This window comes from Phocoena sinus, chromosome 16 (assembly GCF_008692025.1).
Source record: "Phocoena sinus isolate mPhoSin1 chromosome 16, mPhoSin1.pri, whole genome shotgun sequence".
Taxonomy (NCBI): domain Eukaryota; kingdom Metazoa; phylum Chordata; class Mammalia; order Artiodactyla; family Phocoenidae; genus Phocoena; species Phocoena sinus.
In genome coordinates, this window is record NC_045778.1 from 43,677,813 (window position 1) to 43,699,477 (window position 21,665).

General features: G+C 37.2%; 1 protein-coding gene across 1 annotated transcript in view; it reads left to right on the plus strand.

Moving 5' to 3' along the window:
* PCDH15 (protocadherin related 15) overlaps nucleotides 1-21,665 on the plus strand; it is a 743,572-nt gene that overhangs the window by 393,564 nt on the left and 328,343 nt on the right. Inside the window, 3 exon segments of the mRNA XM_032608284.1 lie at nucleotides 671-775; nucleotides 6,187-6,190; nucleotides 14,586-14,698. Coding sequence (XP_032464175.1) covers nucleotides 671-775; nucleotides 6,187-6,190; nucleotides 14,586-14,698 — 222 coding nt within the window.

Below are 21,665 nucleotides of genomic sequence, written 5' to 3' on the forward strand. Positions count from 1 at the left end.
ATACTAGATTTTAAATATCAAATGTATATTAAGTGGGTTTTTAAAAAGATATTGAAAAAGAGAAGTTTCTAAGTGTAAACAACACATAAAATGCAATGAAAGTAATTTAATAATTGATAAGTTCAATTATTAGATATTAAATTATATAGTTTTGCTAAAATTTCAAATCACTTAATTATCAGTGCTAGAATATATTTATAGTTGATGGTGAAGTTTTTACTATTTTAACGTAACTGTTCTCTTTCTAAATGCTATAAAATTATTCGATTAAAATACAGACCACAAATCCAAGCAATGATGAGTCCAGTATTATATATAGAGAAGGGTAGATATTAGAATCAGTTAAAATTAAGAATTATAATAATTGAAGATAATATGCCAGAGATACAAGTCATTCTGAGCTCAGTTTACCTTTCTAAGGTTGTCTCTGAATATATTTGTTTTTATTTTTTCCACAATAACAGGCAAGGCCACTCTTGGAGATTATTATAATGTCTGTCCTTTCTTCAGATTCAAAATTAACTAGTCTATGGTGTTCAACTACAAATCTTGAAATCTGCGTCTAACTGCTGGCTCAGGTGTTACCTAGCTGTCCAGACTACAATATCTGCGTGTCAATTCTTTCTGAGGTAATGAAGCTGAACTCAAACTATCTGATTTTTTTTTCCAGGAAGAATTGAACCCCATCATTGTTACCCCACCGATTGAAAGCCATTGATCGGACCGGAATATTCAGCCGCCATCAGATAGGCCAGGCATCCTCTATTCCATCCTTGTTGGGTTTGTATCTGCTAACATTTTGCACTCTCAGTTATAGCTCTAGAATCATGTAGGGAAAAAAAATGTTTCAAATTAAAAAAACTTTAATAACAAAGGATTTTCTTTTAGAATTATTTTTTAGAAATTTTATTGAATTATTTTTTATGTAAAACTAAATTTAAAAATAACCATTTAAAAATAACCATTTTTCTTCTTAGTATTAGTCTCAGTGAAATTTGTAGAACAAGTAGAAACACTTTTACTGAGGAAGCAAAACAACTTCAAAAGTAGGATTAATCCACCTATTGGTAGTTTCCCCTGTATCACCTCATAAAGAATTCTCTAAGAAAAAATTGAAAAATGAATTGAAAAACTTACACTGTTTGCTCTACTAGTACTTTGTCATTGGTTGGATACCATTACATAATTCTAAAAATATGTGACTTAAATTTAAGAGCTATCGGAGCCGAAAAGAAAGAGAAAGATCGTGTTACCCCAAGGAAACATTATACCCTTGGTTAATTTTTCCTTGAACAATTTCACAGAAGCCATTTTAATCCATTCTTGTGTATATCTGCCAGTTGTACCAAAAGCAAAAATGAGAATCTGATCATGTCACTCTTCTTAAATTGCTTTTGCTAAAATACGAATGTTGCTGCTTTGCATGATTTATAGTCTCCAGAGAGACAGATATATGTAAAACAGACCATACATCTCTTAATGAAGAAGGTCACTTGTGAAGTATGCTTGAAAATAACTATTCAATGGAATTTAACTTTACCCGTAACCCCTTCCCACCCCATGTACACATATATAACAACACAACCACCTAGAGACGTTAGACAGATTTCAAAATATGATGCTATATCCTACTTAGAAATGCTGTCTGTAAAGAAAACTTAAGTAATTCTGTTTCAAGCCTTTGGTGTCTAGAACTACATATGTATTATAAGTCAGTTGTATAGATTAGATGATTAAACTTTTTAAAAGCACTTATAAACATAAACAGAAGTCTCTTTTAAGTCTGTAGGGGGTTTGGTATACATAAAAGGAAATAGTTATTGTTTATTTTATTAACTGAGGGCTTGACAATATGTCAATTACTATGCTAGATGCTATAGATACGAAGATAAGGGATAAAGGTTCTAGGTTAGGGAGGGGTAGAGTCTATGGATAGAAACATGCCAAAAGATAAATTAAAATACATGGTTTTAAGTACTACAAATAAAGTATGAGCCACATATCATGTGGTCTCATGGGAGTAAAGTACTAAGGATTTCTAAGGAAATTGCTTAGACAGAGTTATTTTAGCAGAAAGAGAGGGATTTTCAAGTATAAAATGGGATAAAAATTATTTAGATAGTTGATGCAGCCTGTGCAAAGTCCAAAGCATTACATTTAAAGATAGTCTTGGGGAACCATGTTACTCAGAATGGGATAGTATCCACTGATATTCATGTTTCTTTCACTTTAAAAAACTTAATCTCTGTGAATAAATGAGTTGCTTACTCTGTTGAGCAAGACAGATTCCTCACTTTGTAGCACTGGTTTTTGGGTAGCAGAAACAGGCAATAAACAATTAATGTGGTAAATAAATGTATTTATTATACAAAATAAGTGGTAGTGCTATGAGAAAAGTCGAGCTGATGAATGGGATTGGAGGTACAGAAGGGGTGTTGCAGTATTAAATAGGATTGATCAAGATATGTCTCATTGAAAAGGTGAGATTTGAGTAAAATCCTATAGAACTTGAAGGAGTTAACCATGTTGATATCTGGGAAAAGAGTTTCTAGGCAGAGATAAAAGCAGGAGTTTGCCTGGTGAGTTTCAGAAACATCAATGAGGCCAGTAGCACTGGAGAGGAGTCAGTGAGGGAGAAGTAGAAGAAAGAGGGTATGAGAAATAAGGGCGACCAGAAAATATAGTCTTGTATACTATTGAGCTTTGTTGGCTTTTACTCTGAGTGAAACGTGGAACCAATGCAGGAATTAGAACAGAAAAATGACGTAATGATGTTAAGTTTCATCAACCTCCAACATTAGGATAATGGATAGTACTACACAATATGTATAACCTCCATCATTAACTTTGCTTTCACAGCTAAGTTAAATAAATTGATATATTTTCATAGTATGTACATTTCTAAAAGGCAGAGAGGACATTGTAAGTGTTGAGAGCATAGCCTCTGGAATTGTACTATCCATGTTTAAATCCTGACTTCAACCCTTACTATTCATATAATGTTAGGCGAGTTACTTAATCTCTGTCTCAGCTTGTTCCTCTTTAAAATAGACCTTTGACAAAGGGATTGATCAAAATAGACTTTTCTATAAAAGTGTTTAGAGAATTTGATCTAATTCATGTAAATTAGTGCCTGGAAAAAAGCACTCGATGAATGTTAGTTGATGTTGTTATTACCATTAGGAAGAAAAATAAAGTATGTTTCCTAAGTCATGCAAAACTGTTAAGAATACAAGCACAAACCCTTTCCCTCTGCCACAAGACAGGGTTCCCATGGCTCTGATTTTACCTATTTTTCCAGAACTCTTAGTTTCCCTTATGTCCATCCAGATAATTCTGAATGTATGTGTTCTTCAGAGCTTGTTTTCCCAGTTGCTAGGTGGCAAGCTTTTCTACTTTCACACATTGTTGATAGTCGGTTTACTAGACTTGAGGATGTGGATGCTGATGTGTGTAAAAAGGTTATCCAGCGACTATTGCCAACCCCTTCACTGGTCCTACCATCATTATTATCAATGGGGGAATTACTGCCACTGCTGTTGATTACCCACAGTAGCCTGAGCCAATTCTATGTCATCTTAATAGAGAATATCAACAAAAAGATAGAAATTATGAAAAGGAAACAAATTTTGGAGTTGAAAAGTATAACAACTGAAATTAAAAATTCACTAGCAGGGCTCAATGAAGATTCAAGCAGGAAGAAGAAAGAATCAGCAAACTTGAAGAGAGGTCAATTGAATTACCAAATCTGAGAAGATGAAAGAGAAAAAGAATGAAGAAATGCAAAGAGAGCTTCAGAGACCTAAAAAATACCATTCTGTGGACCAATTTATGCATAACAGGAGTCCCAGAAGGAGAGAACAGAAAGGGGCAGAAAGAATATAGGAATAAGTAATGATCAAAAACTAAATTTGAGGAAAACAATCTGTACCTCCAAGAAGCTAATTGAACTCCCCAAGAGGATAGACCTACAATAAATCCACGCTTAGACACATCCCAATCAAACTGTCAAGTGACACAGACAAAAAATAATTCAAAAGTAACAAACAAGTGGTGACTTTATAATAGAAATTGATTCTCAATAAAGTTATAACCCGACTTCTCAACAGGAAACATGGATACTGGAATACATTAGTATGACATGTTCAGATAACTGAAAGAAAAAGAAAATGTTCATTAATAGTTCTAAATACAGCAAATATAGCCTTCAAAAATAAATGAGAAATTAAGATATTCCCAGATAATCTGAGAATTTATCAGTAACACACCTTTGCTTCAAGAAATACTGAAGGGTAGAGACCTAAGGCTGAAATGAAAGCACAATAGAAAGTATCTCAGTTCTACATGAAGAAATAAAGAACACTGGTAAAAATAACTACATAGTTAAGTATAAAAGACATTTTATACATATATATATACACACACACACACACACACACACACATGCTAGTAATTCTTCTTTCTCTTATTTGATTTAAAGAAAATACCATAAATCAATAATTATACGTCTATATTGATGGACAAAGTAGAAACATGTAAATTGTGATAATAACAGCAAAGAGCAAAGGTAAAATAGAGTTATACAGGAGTAAAATTTTTATCTACTATTGAAGTTAAGTTGCTATTAGTCCAAATTAGATTGCCATAAATTAAGACATCAATCTTAATTCCCAGCCTAGCCACTAGGAGAATAGTTTAACAATTTAATTGTTTGCATAATTTGAAGATTTATAGTAAAGCACAAAACAAAGGAATTTAAACAGTACACATGAAAAATAAAGCAGTAATGGAACAATAGAGGAACAAAAAGGGCATAAGATATATAGAAGACAGCAAAATGGCAGACGTAAATACCATCTTTTTAGTAATCACAATCAATGTAAATGGATTCAATGTTCCAATTAAAAGATTCAGATTGGCACAATATTAAAAAGAGAAAAAGAAAAACATGATCTTACTACATGGTATCTATAAGAAACACATTTTATTTATTTATTTTTAACATCTTTATTGGGGTATAATTGCTTTACAATGGTGTGTTAGTTTCTGCTTTATAACAAAGTGAATCAGTTATACATACACATATGTTCCCATATCTCTTCCCTCTTGCGTCTCCCTCCCTCCCACCCTTCCTATCCCACCCCTCCAGGCGGTTACAAAACACCGAGCCGATATCCCTGTGCCATGCTGCTGCTTCCCACTAACTATCTACCTTACATTTGTTAGTGTATATATGTCCATGACTCTCTCTCGCCCTGTCACAGCTCACCCTTTCCCCTCCCCATATCCTCAAGTCTGTTCTCCAGTAGGTCTGTGTCTTTATTCCTGTCTTACCCCTAGGTTCTTCATGACATTTTTTTTTCTTAAATTCCATATATATGTGTTAGCATACAGTATTTGTCTTTTTCTTTCTGACTTACTTCACTCTGTATAACAGACTCTAGGTCTATCCACCTCATTACAAATAGCTCAATTTCGTTTCTTTTTATGGCTGAGTAATATTCCATTGTATATATGTGCCACATCTTCTTTATCCATTCATCCAATGAGGGGCACTTAGGTTGTTTCCATCTCCGAGCTATTGTAAGTAGAGCTGCAATGAACATTTTGGTACATGACTCTTTTTGAATTTTGGTTTTCTCAGGGTATATGCCCAGTAGTGGGATTGCTGGGTCACATGGTAGTTCTATTTTTAGTTTTTTAAGGAACCTCCATACTGTTCTCCATAGTGGCTGAACCAATTCACATTCCCACCAGCAGTGCAAGAGTGTTCCCTTTTCTCCACACCTTCTCCAGCATTTATTGTTTCTAGATTTTTTGATGATGGCCATTCTGACTGGTGTGAGATGATATCTCATTGTAGTTTTGATTTGCATTTCTCTAATGATTAATGATATTGAGCATTCTTTCATGTGTTTGTTGGCAGTCTGTATATCATCTTTGGAGAAATGTCTATTTAGGTCTTCTGCCCATTTTTGGATTGGGTTGTTTGTTTTTTTGTTACTGAGCTGCATGAGCTGCTTGTAAATTTTGGAGATTAATCCTTTGTCAGTTGCTTCATTTGCAAATATTTTCTCCCATTCTGAGGCTGTCTTTTGGCCTTGTTTATGGTTTCCTTTGCTGTGCAAAAGCTTTGAAGTTTCACTAGGTCCCATTTGTTTATTTTTATTTCCATTTCTCTAGGAGGTGGGTCAGAAAGGATCTTGCTGTGATTTATGTCATAGAGTGTTCTGCCTATGTTTTCCTCTAAGAGTTTGATAGTTTCTGGCCTTACATTTAGGTCTTTAATCCATTTTGAGCTTATTTTTGTGTATGGTGTTAGGGAGTGATCTAATCTCATACTTTTACATGTACCTGTCCAGTTTTCCCAGCACCACTTATTGAAGAGGCTGTCCTTTCTCCACTGTACATTCCTGCCACCTTATCAAAGATAAGGTGACCATATGTGCGTGGGTTCATCTCTGGGCTTTCTGTCCTGTTCCACTGATCTTTCTATTTCTGTGCCAGTACCATACTGTCTTGATTACTGTAACTTTGTAATAGAGTCCAAAGTCTGGGAGCCTGTTTCCTCCAGCTCCATTTTTAGTTCTCAAGATTGCTTTGGCTATTCGGGGTCTTTTGTGTTTCCATACAAATTGTGAAATTTTTTCTACTAGTTCTGTGAAAAATGCCAGTGGTAGTTTGATAGGGATTGCATTGAATCTGTAGATTGTTTTGGGTAGTAGAGTCATTTTCACAATGTTGATTCTTCCCATCCAAGAACATGGTATATCTCTCCATCTATTTGTATCATCTTTAATTTCTTTCATCAGTGTCTTATAATTTTCTGCATACAGGTCTTTTGTCTCCTTAGGTAGGCTTATTCCTAGATATTTTATTCTTTTTGTTGCAGTGGTAAATGGGAGTGTTTTCTTGATTTCACTTTCAGATTTTTCATCTTTAGTGTATAGGAATGCCAGAGATTTCTGTGCATTAATTTTGTATCCTGCTACTTTTCCAAATCATTAATTAGCTCTAGTAGTTTTCTGGTAGTATCTTTAGGATTCTCTATGTATAGTATCATGTCATCTGCAAACAGTGACAGCTTTACTTCTTCTTTTCCGATTTGGATTCCTTTTATTTCCTTTTCTGCTCTGATTGCTGTGGCTAAAACTTCCAAAACTATGTTGAATAAGAGTGGTGAGAGTGAGCAACCTTGTCTTTTTCCTGATCTTACTGGAAATGGTTTCAGTTTTTCACCATTGAGGATGATGTTGGCTGCGGGTTTGTCATATATGGCCTTTATTATGTTGAGGAAAGTTCCCTCTGTGCCTACTTTCTGCAGAGCTTTTATCATAAATGGGTGTTGAATTTTGTTGAAAGCTTTCTCTGCATGTATTGAGATGATCGTATGGTTTTTCTCCTTCAATTTGTTAATATGGTGTATCACGTTGTTAAATTTGCACATATTGAAGAATCCTTGCATTCCTGGAATAAACCCCACTTGATCATGGTGTATGATCCTTTTAATGTGCTGTTGGATTCTGTTTGCTAGTATTTTGTTGAGGATTTTTGCATCTATGTTCATCAGTGATATTGGCCTGTAGTTTTCTTTCTTTGTGACATCCTTGTCTGGTTTTGGTATCAGGGTGATGGTGGCCTTGTAGAATGAGTTTGGGAGTGTTCCTCCCTCTGCTATATTTTGGAAGAGTTTGAGAAGGATAGGTGTTAGGTCTTCTCTAAATGTTTGATAGAATTTGCCTGTGAAGCCATCTGGTGCTGGGCTTTTGTTTGTTGGAAGATTTTTAATCACAGTTTCAATTTCAGTGCTTGTGATTGGTCTATTCATAGTTTCTCTTTCTTCCTGATTCAGTCTCGGCAAGTTGTGCATTTCTGAGAATTTGACCACTTCTTCCAGGTTGTCCATTTTATTGGCATAGAGGTGCTTGTAGTAATCTCTTATGATCTTTTGTATTTCTGCAGTGTCAGTTGTTATTTCCCCTTTTTCATTTCTAATTATATTGATTTGAGTCTTGTTCCTTTTTTTTTTTTTTTTATGCGTTACGCGGGCCTCTCACTGTTGTGGCCTCTCCCGTTGCGGAGGACAGGCTCCGGACGCGCAGGCTCAGCGGCCATGGCTCACGGGCCCAGCCGCTCCGCGGCATGTGGGATCTTCTCAGACCGGGGCACGAACCCGTGTCCCCTGCATCGGCAGGCGGACTCCCAACCACTGCGCCACCAGGGAAGCCCCCTTTTTTTCTTGATGAGTCTGGCTAATGGTTTATCAATTTTATCTTCTCAAAGAACTAGCTTTTAGTTTTATTGATCTTCGCTATCGTTTCCTTCCTTTCTTTTTCATTTATTTCTGATCTGATTTTTATAATTTGTTTCCTTCTGCTAACTTTGGGGTTTTTTGTTCTTCTTTCTCTAATTGCTTGAGGTGCAAAGGTAGGTTGTTTATTCGAGATGTTTCCTGTTTCTTAAGGTAACATTGTATTGCTATAAACTTCCCTCTTAGAACTGCTTTTGCTGCATCCCATAGATTTTGGGTCGTCGTGTCTCCATTGTCATTTGTTTCTAGGTATTTTTTAATTTCCTCTTTGATTTCTTCAGTGGTCACTTCGTTATTAAGTAGTGTATTGTTTAGGCTCCATGTGTTTGTATTTTTTACAGATCTTTTCCTGTAATTGATATCTAGTCTTATAGCATTGTGGTTGGAAAAGATACTTGATACAATTTCAATTTTCTTAAATTTACCAAGGCTTGATTTGTGACCCAAGATATGATCTATCCTGGAGAATGTTCCATGAGCACTTGAGAAAAATGTGTATTCTGTTGTTTTTGGATGGAATGTCGTATAAATATCAAGTCCATCTTGTTTAATGTATCATTTAAAGCTTGTGTTTCCTTATTTATTTTAATTTTGGATGATCTGTCCATTGGTGAAAGTGGGGTGTTAAAGCCCCCTACTGTGAGTGTGTTACTGTTGATTTCCCCTTTTATGGCTGTTAGTATTTGCCTTATATATTGAGGTGCTCCTATGTTGGGTGCATAAATATTTACAATTGTTACATCTTCTTCTTGGATCGATCATTATGTGGTGTCCTTCTTTGTCTCTTCTAATATTCTTTATTTTAAAATCTATTTTGTCTGATATGAGAATTGCTACTCCAGCTTTCTTTTTGTTTCAATTTGCATGAAATATCTTTTTCCATCCTGTTACTTTCAGTCTGTATGTGTCTCTAGGTCTGAAGTGGGTCTCTTGTAGACAGCAAATATATGGGTCTTCTTTTTGTATCCATTCAGCCAATCTATGTCTTTTGGTGGGAGCATTTAGTCCATTTACATTTAAGGTAATTATCAATATGTATGTTCCTATTCCCATTTTCTTAATTGTTTTGGGTTCGTTATTGTAGGTCTTTTCCTTCTCTTGTGTTTCTTGCCTAGAGAAGTTCCTTTAGCATTTGTTGTAGAGCTGGTTTGGTGGTGTGAACTCTGTCCTCTTTTGCTTGTCTGTAAACGTTTTAATTTGTCCATCAAATCTGAATGAAATCCTTGCTGGGTAGAGTAATATTGGTTGCAGTTTCTTCTCCTTCATCACTTTAAATATGTCCTGCCAGTCCCTTCTGGCCTGCAGAGTTTCTGCTGAAAGATCAGCTGTTAACCTTATGGGGATTCCCTTGTGTGTTATTTGTTGTTTTTCCCTTGCTGCTTTTAATATGTTTTCTTTGTATTTAATTTTTGATAGTTTGATTAATATGTGTCTTGGCGTATTTCTCCTTGGAGTTATCCTGTGTGGGACTCTCTGTGCTTCCTGGACTTGATTAACTATTTCCCTTCGCATATTAGGGAAGCTTTCAACTATAATCTCTTCAAATATTTTCTCAGTTCCTTTCTTTTTCTCTTCTCCTTCTGGAACCCGTATAATTCGAATATTGGTGCATTTAATGTTGTCCCAGAGGTTTCTGAGACTGTCCTCAGTTCTTTTCACTCTTTTTTCTTTATTCTGCTCTGCAGTAATTATTTCCACTATTTTATCTTCCAGGTCACTTATCCATTCTTCTGCCTCAGTTATTCTGCTATTGATGCCATCTAGAGTATTTTTCATTCATTTATTGTGCTGTTCATCGTTGTTTGTTTCATCTTTAGTTCTTCTAGGTCCTTGTTAGATGTTTCTTGCATTTTGTCTATTCTGTTTCCAAGATTTTGGATCACCTTTACTATCATTATTCTGAATTCTTTTTCAGGTAGACTGTCTATTTCCTCTTCATTTGTTAGGTCTGGTGGGTTTTTATCTTGCTCTTTCATCTGCTGTGTGTTTTTTTGTCTTCTCATTTTGCTTATCTTACTGTGTTTGGGGTCTCCTTTTTGCAGGCTGCACGTTCGTAGTTCCCGTTGTTTTTGGTGTCTGTCCCCAGTGGCTAAGGTTGGTTTAGTGGGTTTGTAGGCTTCCTGGTGGAGGGCACTAGTGCCTGTGTTCTGGTGGATGAGGCTGTATCTTGTCTTTCTGGTGGGCAGGTCCACGTCTGGTGGTGTGTTTTGGGGTGTCTGTGGACTTATTATGATTTTAGGCAGCCTCTCTGCTAATGGGTGGGGTTGTGTTCCTGTCTTGCTAGTTGTTTGGCATAGGATGTCCAGCACTGTAGCTTGCTGGTCGTTGAGTGAAGCTGGGTGCTGGTGTTGAGATGGAGATCTCTGGGAGATTTTTGCCGTTTGATATTATGTGGAGCTGGGAGGTCTCTTGTGGACCAGTGTCCTGAAGTTGGCTCTCCCACCTCAGAGGCACAGCACTGACTCCTGGCTGCTGCACCAAGAGCCCTTCATCCACACGGCTCAGAATAAAAGGGAGAAAAAGTAGAAAGAAAGAATTAGTAGAAGTAGAAAGAAAGAAAGAAAGAAAGGAGGGAGTGAGGGAGGGAGGAAGGAAGGAGGGAAGGAAGGAAAAAAGAAGATAAAGTAAGATAAAATATAATAAAGTTATTAAAATAAAAATATAATTATTAAGAGATAAAAAGACAGATAGAACCCTAGGACAAATGGTGGAAGCAAAGCTCTACAGACAAAATCTCACACAGGTACATACACATACACGTCACAAAAAGAGGAAAAGGGGAAAAAATCATAAATCTTGCTCTGAAAGTCCACTTCCTTAATTTGGGATGGTTCATTGTCTATTTATGTATTCCACAGATGCAGGGTACATCAAGTTGATTGTGGAGCTTTAATCTGCTGCTTCTGAGGCTGATGGGAGAGATATCCCTTTCTCTTCTTTGTTCTCACAGCTCCCAGGGGCTCAGCTTTGGATTTGGCCCCGCCTCTGCGTGTAGGTCGCCGTAAGGCGTCTGTTCTTTGCTCAGACAGGACGGGGTTAAAGGAGACGCTGATTCGGGGGCTCTGGCTCACTCAGGCCGAGGGAGAGGGAGGGGCACGGAGTGTGGGGCGGACCTGCGGCGGGAGAGGCCTGCGTGATGTTGCACCAGCCTGAGGCGCGCCGTGCGTTCTCCTGGAGGAGTTGACCCTTGCTCCCGGGACCCTGGCAGTGGCGGGCCGCACAGGCTCCCCGGAAGCGGGGTGTGGATAGTGACCTGTGCTCGCACACAGGCTTCTTGGTGGCGGCAGCAGCAGCCTTAGCGTCTCATGCCCGTCTCTGGGGTCCACGCTTTTAGCCGCGGCTAGCACCCGTCTCTAGAGCTCCTTTAAGCAGCGCTCTTAATCCCCTCTCCTCGCACAGCAGGAAACAAAGAGGTAAAAAGTCTCTTGCCTCTTCGGCAGGTCCAGACTTTTCCACGGACTCCCTCCCGGCTAGCCGTAGCGCACTAACCCCCTGCAGGCTGTGTTCACGTCCGCCAACCCCAGTCCTCTCCCTGCGCTCCAACCGAAGCCCGAGTCTCTGCTCACAGCCCCGCCCACTGTGGTGGGGGAGCAGACAAGCCTCTCCGGCTGGTGAGTGCCGGTCGGCACCAATCCTCTGTGCGTGAATCTCTCCACTTTGCCCCCCCCCACCCCTGTTGCTGTACTCTCCTCTGCGGCTCTGAAGCTTTTCCCCTTCGCCACCTGCAGTCTCCGCCTTCGATGGGGCTTCCTGGTGTGTGGCAAACTTTCCTCCTTCACAGCTGCCTCCCACTGGTGCTGGTCCCGTCCCTATCCTTTTGTCTCTGTTTATTCTTTTTTCTTTTTCCCTACCCAGGTAGGTGGGGGCTTTCTTGCCTTTTGGGAGGTCTGAGGTCTTCTCCCAGCGTTCAGTAGGTGTTCTGTAGGAGTTGTTTCACGTGTGGATGTATTTCTGTTGTATCTGTGGGGAGGAAGGTGATCTCCGCGTCTTACTCTTCCGCCATCTTAACCTGTTCCTCTTCCGCCATCTTAACCTGTTCCAAGAGGTTTGATATTTTTTCCTCAGTCCTACTTTGGGGATCACCACAGTAAACAATAAGTAAAAATTGTATCTAGCTAACTGGGAGAGTAAAGTGGCATTTATTTCATGTAAAGTTCATTTCAGTGATTATAAGTAAATGGGATGTTAGAAGATTTAGGAGGCTATCACAGTGGTAGAAGAATGAAATGACAAGACTCTCAATGAACAAACACTGTGTAAGTGAAAACCATGGAGAGAATGACAGACAAGGAAGAATCATTTGGAAAATATATGCAGAGTTGTATTAGAGGAATAAGGAGATTTGAACCAGTATAGTGAGAAAAATGGTTGGATCATTAGCAAAAATTCAGTTCATGGATTTTGGCATCCACCTTGGACCATTGCTAAATAGAATCTCAGTGTGGTTTTGAGTTTTTCTTCTTATGTATAAAGGTGAATATCTTTGTGTGCGGTCAAGAGTCATCTGCCTTTCTCTTTCTATGAACCATCTGTTCATTCTCTATCCCAAAACTTTTTAAAAAATATATTGCTGATCTTTTACTTTTCTAATTTGAAAATGTACGTATGTTAGGGATATGAGCCTTTGTCTCTGACGTAAATACAAATATTTCCCTAGTTTGTCACCTGCAGTTTTACTTTGTTTATTGTGTTTTGCCATGCAATTTGTAATGCCATTAAATTTATCACCCTTTTTCCTTATTAATTCTTTATTTTGAGCCATAGGTAGGAAAGTTATGCCCACTCTCACATTAGAATAGAATTCATCCATGTTTTCATCTATTACTAGCCCTTGTGTTGTTTTATTGCTTATTGTGCATGAATATCTTATCCATTTGGGCTCTAGTATATTGTATGAAGAATAGACACAATTTTATCATTTTCTGTCTCTCCTATTCGGTTAATGTTCCTATTCAAAAATCCATTTTCCGTTATTATTTTGAGACGACTCCTTTATCATAAGCTCAATTTTCAAATGCAATTTTGATTATTTCTGGATTTTTTTTTTTTTTTTTTTTTGCGGTGCGCGCGCCTCTCACTGTTGTGGCCTCTGCTGTTGCGGAGCACAGGCTCCGGTCGCAGAGGCTCAGTGGCCATGGTCCACGGGCCTAACCGATCCCCGGCATGTCTGATCTTCCCAGACCGGGGCACGAACCCGTGTCCCCTGCATCGGCAGGCGGACTCTCAACCACTGCGCCACCAGGGAAGCCCTAATTTCTGGATTTTAAAGTCTATTTTACTGGCATACATTTTCTCCCCTCACATAATGCCCAGGAAGATTTTCTTTCGTGTCTCATAGTTGAAGCAAAACAGTGTAGCAATTAACACATTTTTGGATATTTTTGGCGTCTGTCAACCTAGATTTGAATGTAAGTTCTGTCTGACATTGTCTCTTTGACTTTGGACAAATTACTTAATATTACAAATCTCCTAAGTTCTCCTGTGTAAAATGGGAATGATTTACAGTGTTATCAATGATTACTTATATAAAGCATTTAGTACAGTGTAGGATTCAATAATTGGCAGCCGTATTATTTTATTCTTATCATTATTGTTATGCTAAATGCATATATTCCACAGTTATATGATTTGACTTCCACTTTATCTTCACTTTGGAAAAAAAGAATGTTGTAGTATACAAAGGAAAATGATACAATTCAAGGAAATTTCAACTCACTAAAATGGCTGCATTTAAGAAATATCCTCTCTAGACACTGAGTAATTCAAAATATTTTATTTATTTCATATGATTGATTTATTTAGCTGAATACTTATCTTAAGAAAAAATATTTGCCCAGCTAGAACAGGATATTCTTATTTTAATTTCCAAGCAATTTGGTACAAATTACTAGTCATTGTCACAAGATATGGTGAAAGACGATGCAGATTATAATTAAGATTTATGTACCACTAAAATACAATTTTATAATTCAAAATTTGTTCTCAATACATGTTATATCTCTTTTATGTGATGAAGTTTCAAATTAATTAAAGCACTCACTTAATAAAAGATATTTGGAAAATCATCCAAACAGGTATTTTCACCCTCTTACTCATAAACTAATGAATGATATACCACATTTGCATCTGCTTTCCCTAGACTGTATAATTTTGAAACTTAATTTACTAATAAAATTATGATTTTGTTCTTCAGTTAATGAAGGGAAATAGATATAGCAAATACACATATTACTTATTGTTCTCAATTAAGTGCTGAAATATCAATGTCTTTCAGGGACTCCTGAGGATTACCCACGATTTTTTCATATGCATCCAAGGACTGCAGAACTTAGTCTCCTGGAGCCAGTAAATAGAGACTTTCACCAGAAGTTTGATTTGGTTATTAAGGTAAATTTAACTAATTGCTTATCATTCTTGGGTTTATAAATATAGCTAATGTTCTAATGTTCTTGTGTTTATCAGTGAATACTCTAGAGGCTACTGTAAGGACTTTTAAGCTATAAAAATTAAAATTAATTTGAACTGCAATTAGCCAGTTTTTCTTTAAAAAGGTGAAGTGCAACGGTTCTAGCACATTATCTGTGTTGCTTTTCTTTAACATAACTTTTTATATTACAGTGCTATTCAAATACTGATATTTTTATATGTAATAAATGCCTTGGTCAAATGTATGTAATTCTACATACTGTAATTTATTACATCTTCTAACATTTAGTTTAGGTTTTGTTTTCTGTTTGTTTGTTTTTTACCAAGTGGATTTAATTTTTGACCACAAAAGCTTAACCAATGAATGTATTTAAAAAGTGCCTGGGGCTTCCCTGATGGCGCAGTGGTTGGGAGTCCGCCTGCCGATGCAGGGGACACGGGTTTGTGCCCCGGTCCGGGAGGATCCCACGTGCCGTGGAGCAGCTGGGCCTGTGAGCCATGGCCGCTGAGCCTGCGCGTCCGGAGCCTGTGCTCCACAATGGGAGAGGCCAGTGCAGTGAGAGGCCCGCGTACCGCAAAAAAAAAAAAAAAAGTGCCTGGATTTATATATATTTTCATTTTAATAATGTGTTATGTTTTTAAATGTTATTGCTTTTTCAAAACTAAAACGAAAAGATCTTGCTTGTCCAGAAATTATTTTAGTATATGTTTCATTATTTATTTTGAAAAATGATCTTCAACCACAAAATTTTTCAAAGCTAAGGGAATCCATTTGGCATTACAATTTTGATTTAATAATATATAATATATTGTAATAAAATCATTACAAAGGTATTGTGGAAACCCAGATGATCTATCCATTAATTCTTAGAGACTTTACTGAGAAGGTAAGATTTGAGCTGAGCAGTGAAAGAAGAGTATGAATTTACCAAATAGAGATCGAGGCTAGGAGAAAAGCATTTGAAGTAAACAGAAATAAGCAAGGACACACAGTATGTCTAGTGTGTATTGTCTGACTTTTTCATATCTAAACATGCAACAAATAGATATAGATATGCAGCCCTATGGCATTTTTTTTAAATTTAGAAGTGTTAAAAGAAAAGGAAGTAAGGTAAAGAAGCTTACTGAGCATGTACATTGTACAAGGTATTTTATGTATATTTTATAGCCACAACCTTAGTACTTACTACTATGCTTATGGGTACAAATGTCAAAACTAAAGTTCAGATAGGGTAAGTGATTGAATCAGAGTTACATCACTAATAAGCAGCAGAATTGAAATTCAAATTTAAGTTTATCTAAGCTAAAGCCATACTTATTTCACTTCACCAAGATGCATTTCCTTAGAAATGGTTTTCTGGTTTAATTATCTGTCAGTGCAACTGCAAACAATAATATATCGATACATTTAATTTTAGCTCAAATTAGGACATATTTTGTTAGCACCGATTATGTTATACACACTAGATGCTGTATTTATTTATTGTTTCTTTGTCCTTGAAGAATGGGTAGTCTAGAAGGGGAAAGAATCACGTAAGCTGATAAATCAAATATAACACATCAACTGCTAACAGGAAAGCAATGTAAAAGCTCTAACGAAGCACAGATTAAGGACATTTAAATTAATCTGGGACTCAGGGAAAATTTTCTGGGGATTATCCCAAGCTCAGTGTTGTATTGGATGGCTTGGCTAATGAATGAAAGCAGGAAATACGTTTGACCATAAGGAAGAACAGAAGCAAAAGCTTGGAGGCATGATGTACCAGGCTACGAGCAGTTAACAGGGAAATGAGGTATAGAGCCAGACCCTGGAGAGAGCCTTGTGTTCGACTGCAATTTCCTTGGATTTCATTCAGTAGGGGTTTGGGAGTCATTCAACAAAGGAAGGCTCTTTCTACCATTTATGTAAAATAGTCACGCATGAGATTCATCTTGCACGGTTTTATTTTAATTATCATTGGACTATATAAAACTCCAAAATGTGTTTCCATCGTCTCCTGTGGATCTACCTGGAGCCCTGTGGTGCTACACTCTGTGGGAGTTAAGAAACTTGACAAAGCACTGTTTCCAAACTGCCCCACTTGAAATCTGAAATCAGTTATTTTTCTTTATTATCAAAGTCAGTTGTCCTGGTGTACCCAGGTATAGTGAAACTCAGTCTATCAATTATAGAAACAAAAATCAATTGGGACAAGCCACAGATAATTTTTTTGTTTTAATAACACTTTATATTATTAATGGAAGTTTTTACCGACATTATTAGATTCAAATTATTGTGTTTTGTGTGCAGTCAAGGGGATAATAAGCAAAGGTATCAATCTGTAAGAATAATAATGTGCCACTTGCTTGAATGTTAGCTGAATATTGTGTCTTTGTATAAGGATCCATTGAAGTGCTGCAATCTGGTAGTTCTCTGCAGTAAGTCTTTCAAATTCTTCCCTTTTTCTTATTTTAATAATGCTTCATTTTTCATTGGCCATAATTTTTTTTTATTGGACTTGATCCCAATTTCTGTTTTGGAAGCTAAGGAAAAATAAAATACAATGAAGTATCCTCTTTTAGACTTTGAAGAAGAATTCTGCTTTAAAAAGCTGTATGCACATTTAACAGCTGGTGTCACAAATTAGAAATTTATCATCTTCATTTTATCTATTTCTGCCAGTTATTTACTAAGTATACTGACAAAAATGTGAAGGTGAAACTAGGAAGGCAAAATGGAGTAGTTCACCAACTTTAGAATATTAAAGGATTAAAACACATCTAATTAAAAGAGAAAAGGGTGTTCCATTTCAAAACACTATTCCAAATTTTACATAATTGCAATCATTTAAGCACACTTTAAAATGAAACACACATTTTGAATAAGAATCATAGCCAGTCCTGGGTTTGGCCAGGACAGTTCATGTTTATGCCTGTTGTCCTTGTGTAATTATTTATAACACATCTTTCACCCTCAAAAATGTCCCAGTTTGGATGAAAGTTTATGCGATCACCATAGTTATACAGCAAAAAACAATTATGCAATAGAAATATGAAAGCACATTTTAGATTCTAGATGATGATGAATTAGTTCATGCATGGAGTGTTTCTAACAAAGTCCAGAACATTCATCTTCATTATTAGAAGTGCAGTATTTTTAAAAAAATATTAATAATTTATATATTTATACTCTGGGCATCTAATACAAGCATTAAATGGATAAATTATCAATAATTCACTGTCAGTTGCTCAAACATAATTTTTTTGTCTAAATCTCACTTTTTAAAAAACTTATTTCTTTTATTTATTTCTTTTTGGCAGCATAGGGTCTTCATTGCTGCGTGCGGGCTACTCCTTGTTGCAGTGCATGTGCTTCTCATTGCGGTGGCTTCTTTTGTTGCAGAGCATGGGCTCTAGGCACATGGGCTTCCGTAGTTGTGGCTTGAGGGCTCAGCAGTTGTGGCTTGCAGGCTCTAGAGCACAGACTCAGTAGTTGTGGCGCACGGGGTTAGTTGCTTCGCGGCATGTGGGATCTTCCTGGACCAGGGCTCGAACCTGTGGCCCCTGCATTGGCAGGCGGATTCTTAACCACTGTACCACCAGGGAAGTACCTGTCTAAATCTCTTTAATTAACAACTAATAACAAAGGTCACAATGATACCACAAATATCACTGTATCATGGTCCCTCTGATTTTCATGTTGTTGTTCATTGACCTACTTATACTGCCTAGCAGGCTGACCTTTAACATCTTTTCTTTCCACATAATGGGCATAATTAACCCTAAGCTCTCATCAGTCACCCTGCATACTTTTCTCTGCCAGCCATACTCAACCACTTGCACTGCCTTAAACTCACCATGCTCTTTCTAGCCTCCAGGCATTTGCTGTTCTTCCTGAATCATTCCTCCTTTTTTTTTTTTTAATCAACGGTCTAATTCACACTGATATTTCATTGATGCTTTGTATGCTAAGACAGACAATTCCTCTGGAAAGGCATGACCACTGATCGGAAGCCCTTCCTTGCATCCTACTAGTCCCTATGGTTGCTTTGATCATTCTATATAGAATTTGCCTGTTTATTTTCCCCTGACCTTTATAGGAGGGAGGGCAGATTGTAATATATTTCTTCAACATTGTGGCCCAAGCCCATAAGCCTATCCACGTACAATGTATAAAAGTGCTCAAGGGCTTCCCTGGCGGCACAGTGGTTGAGAGTTCGCCTGCCGATGCAGGGGACACGGGTTCGTGCCCCGGTCAGGGAAGATCCCACATGCCGCGGAGCGGCTGGGCCCGTGAGCCATGGCCGCTGAGCCTGCGCGTCCAGAGCCTGTGCTCCGCAACAGGAGAGGCCACAACAGTGAGAGGCCTGCGTACTGCAAAAAAAAAAAAAAAAAAAGTGCTCAATACATATTTCTTGTAATGGCTTTCTCCCTGGCACAGTAAATCTTTTAAGGCTGCTGGATTTGGGTACTGAATCTTTATTGCATTTAAATACATATATTTGAAAGTGCCTGTATTTGATAGAATTTTATCCTGCCTCTGTGCAAGGAACTTGTCGAATAAATTCAATCCCTGGAAAAAAGCCATACCTATATTAAGACAGTTTAAAGCTATTTATGACTGTATTTAAACAAACAAACAAAAAATTCTCCTTCTAAGGAAAATATTTTACACAGACAGTGAGCCACAGAATTGAAACTGGTGAGCTTGAATAGTAGAGTTAATTTGCCAGTTCTCCTGGCAAGTTACTTTGCTTTAGTAATCTGAGAGTCACAGGACAACAGTGTGCAAGAAATGATTGAGGCCTACAGGAACAGTGACTACAGCCCTTGATCCTACACATGAATCTCTAATGCCACAACCCTAGAAAATATTTGGCCTCTATTTGAATAATGATATCAATTTTACTTTACTGCTTAGGAATTCAGTGGGTAACTAGGATTCACTATCTTTAAGCCATATGACATTTCCTAGTTTTCAATTTGCCAAATCCTTTCTGAGTGCCTATAAAGTGCCTGATATTTTGCTTGGTGTTGAGGAGACAGAAATGTATGAAAGCTCTGCCTCAAGGAAGAGGTATGGAAAGTATGGAAATTGTAATTTTAGACATATTTCCCTTCCGATTTCTACATCTGTATTTCCAAGTACTGGCTGAATAACTACTCCTAGTATTTTCCAATTGCATCAAATTAACATAGTAAAGTATATACATCTGTTTGAAACCTCGGCTTCTTTCTTTCAATTAATATTACAATCAGCTTGTCACCCAAGCTAGGAGTTCCCAGTTCTTCTGAGACACCAGCTCCTGTATGGCCCTATCCATTCACTTTTCAAGTCCTATCCAGATACATCTGGAATTTCTCTTTAATGTCTCCCCCAACTCTCCATGCCCACTGCAGTTCTCTAGGTTTCATCCTCAAGCCCCATCATCTCACACAAGTGATCTCTAAGATTTTAGCCTCTTTTTCATGCATCCTGTCCATCTCCCCACATTGCCAATAGATATTGCTAACACAAAAAAATAGATCATGCTGCTCCATATTGCCTTTAAGCCAGTTGACAAATTGCCCACTACATGAAATTCCAACAGAAAACTTTGTTGATTTGAAAGATCAGGCATTAGGGGCAGACAGACAGAGTAAGAAGTCACAGATCATTAGTCATCACTTCTCAAAATAAAAAGGATGGCATCCCCCATGAACATGAGAGAGCTATCAAAATTCATTAAATCTGTTAAGGAGAATGTGAAGTATAAGTTACTATCATTCTGCTGTGGTGTATGGATTGCCAGTTTATCAAAAAAAAAAAAAAAAGAGAGAGAGAGATACACACAAATAGAGAAATTAAAAGGAGAGAAGAAGGGCTTAGATGCTCCCTTTGAGAAAGATTGAGTAGGATCTTCCAGTGAGCCAGGGTTATGATAAGAAAAAAAAAAAAATCAGAGCTGATGTTGTCCAGCCATAGGAAGAAAGACAAATTCTATAAATGACATACTTTCATAATTCTGGAAATATTCTAGCCATATATGCCTCTCTCTATTCTTATGGATTCCCATTGAAGGAATAAAATACACATATCTCACATTTTAGTTCAGCAGTTAAGTGAAAAGTAAGCTCACTTCCTCTGCCCAATAGCAAGATTTATAAGGTAAGGAAGTTTAAGTCCATTAAGAGTGAAAGTCCTTTGAATGTTGTAGAGAAAATTATCCCACAGAAATTTCAGGTATTAGTTCTTATCAGTAATGAAACAACAATCCCTCCATTGATGTCTTAATGAATAATACACTTTTAGAAATCCACTGACATATTTGATACATTTGCTAGATGTTCATCTTTTAATTTTACGTTCTATTTTTTTCAGTTTAGTAGATTGTCACATAAAACATTATGTTTGTTTCTTCAGAAAGAACACTGTATCCTTTTGTTTACTCCTGCTTGTTCACATTTCTAAAACTTCTAAGTACTAGGCTAAATTAATTGACTATTATGACAATTATGGAAATTAATACAAGGAAAGAATATATGGTGTCCTCTTTTCTCATGTTGTTATTCATCCTGCTAGGTTAGTTAGAACAGAAATAGAATACAGCAGTTGAATATAGTGGCTGTCCAAATGTGCATGATGACAAAAGACACACAGAAGTGATATTTTACTTGGCCTCTTTCCTTCTTCACAAGGTGACCTGCAACTGCTTGGAAGAAGGGAAGCAATTTATCCATTCTCATCACAGTCCCTTGATTTTGGCAAGGCCCTCTTGTCTGCAAAGGTCATTGTAAGAGTACAACAGCAAGTCTAAATATTGTAGAATGTTCACGTGAAAGACACTCTGAGCGGATCTTGCCATATCTCCCCACTACACACCCCTTCATACACAGAAACTACCTTAACCCTCCTACATGAATGTTCTCAAGTAACCTTTCTTCATAGGCTTCTTGGTTGTTGCATAGA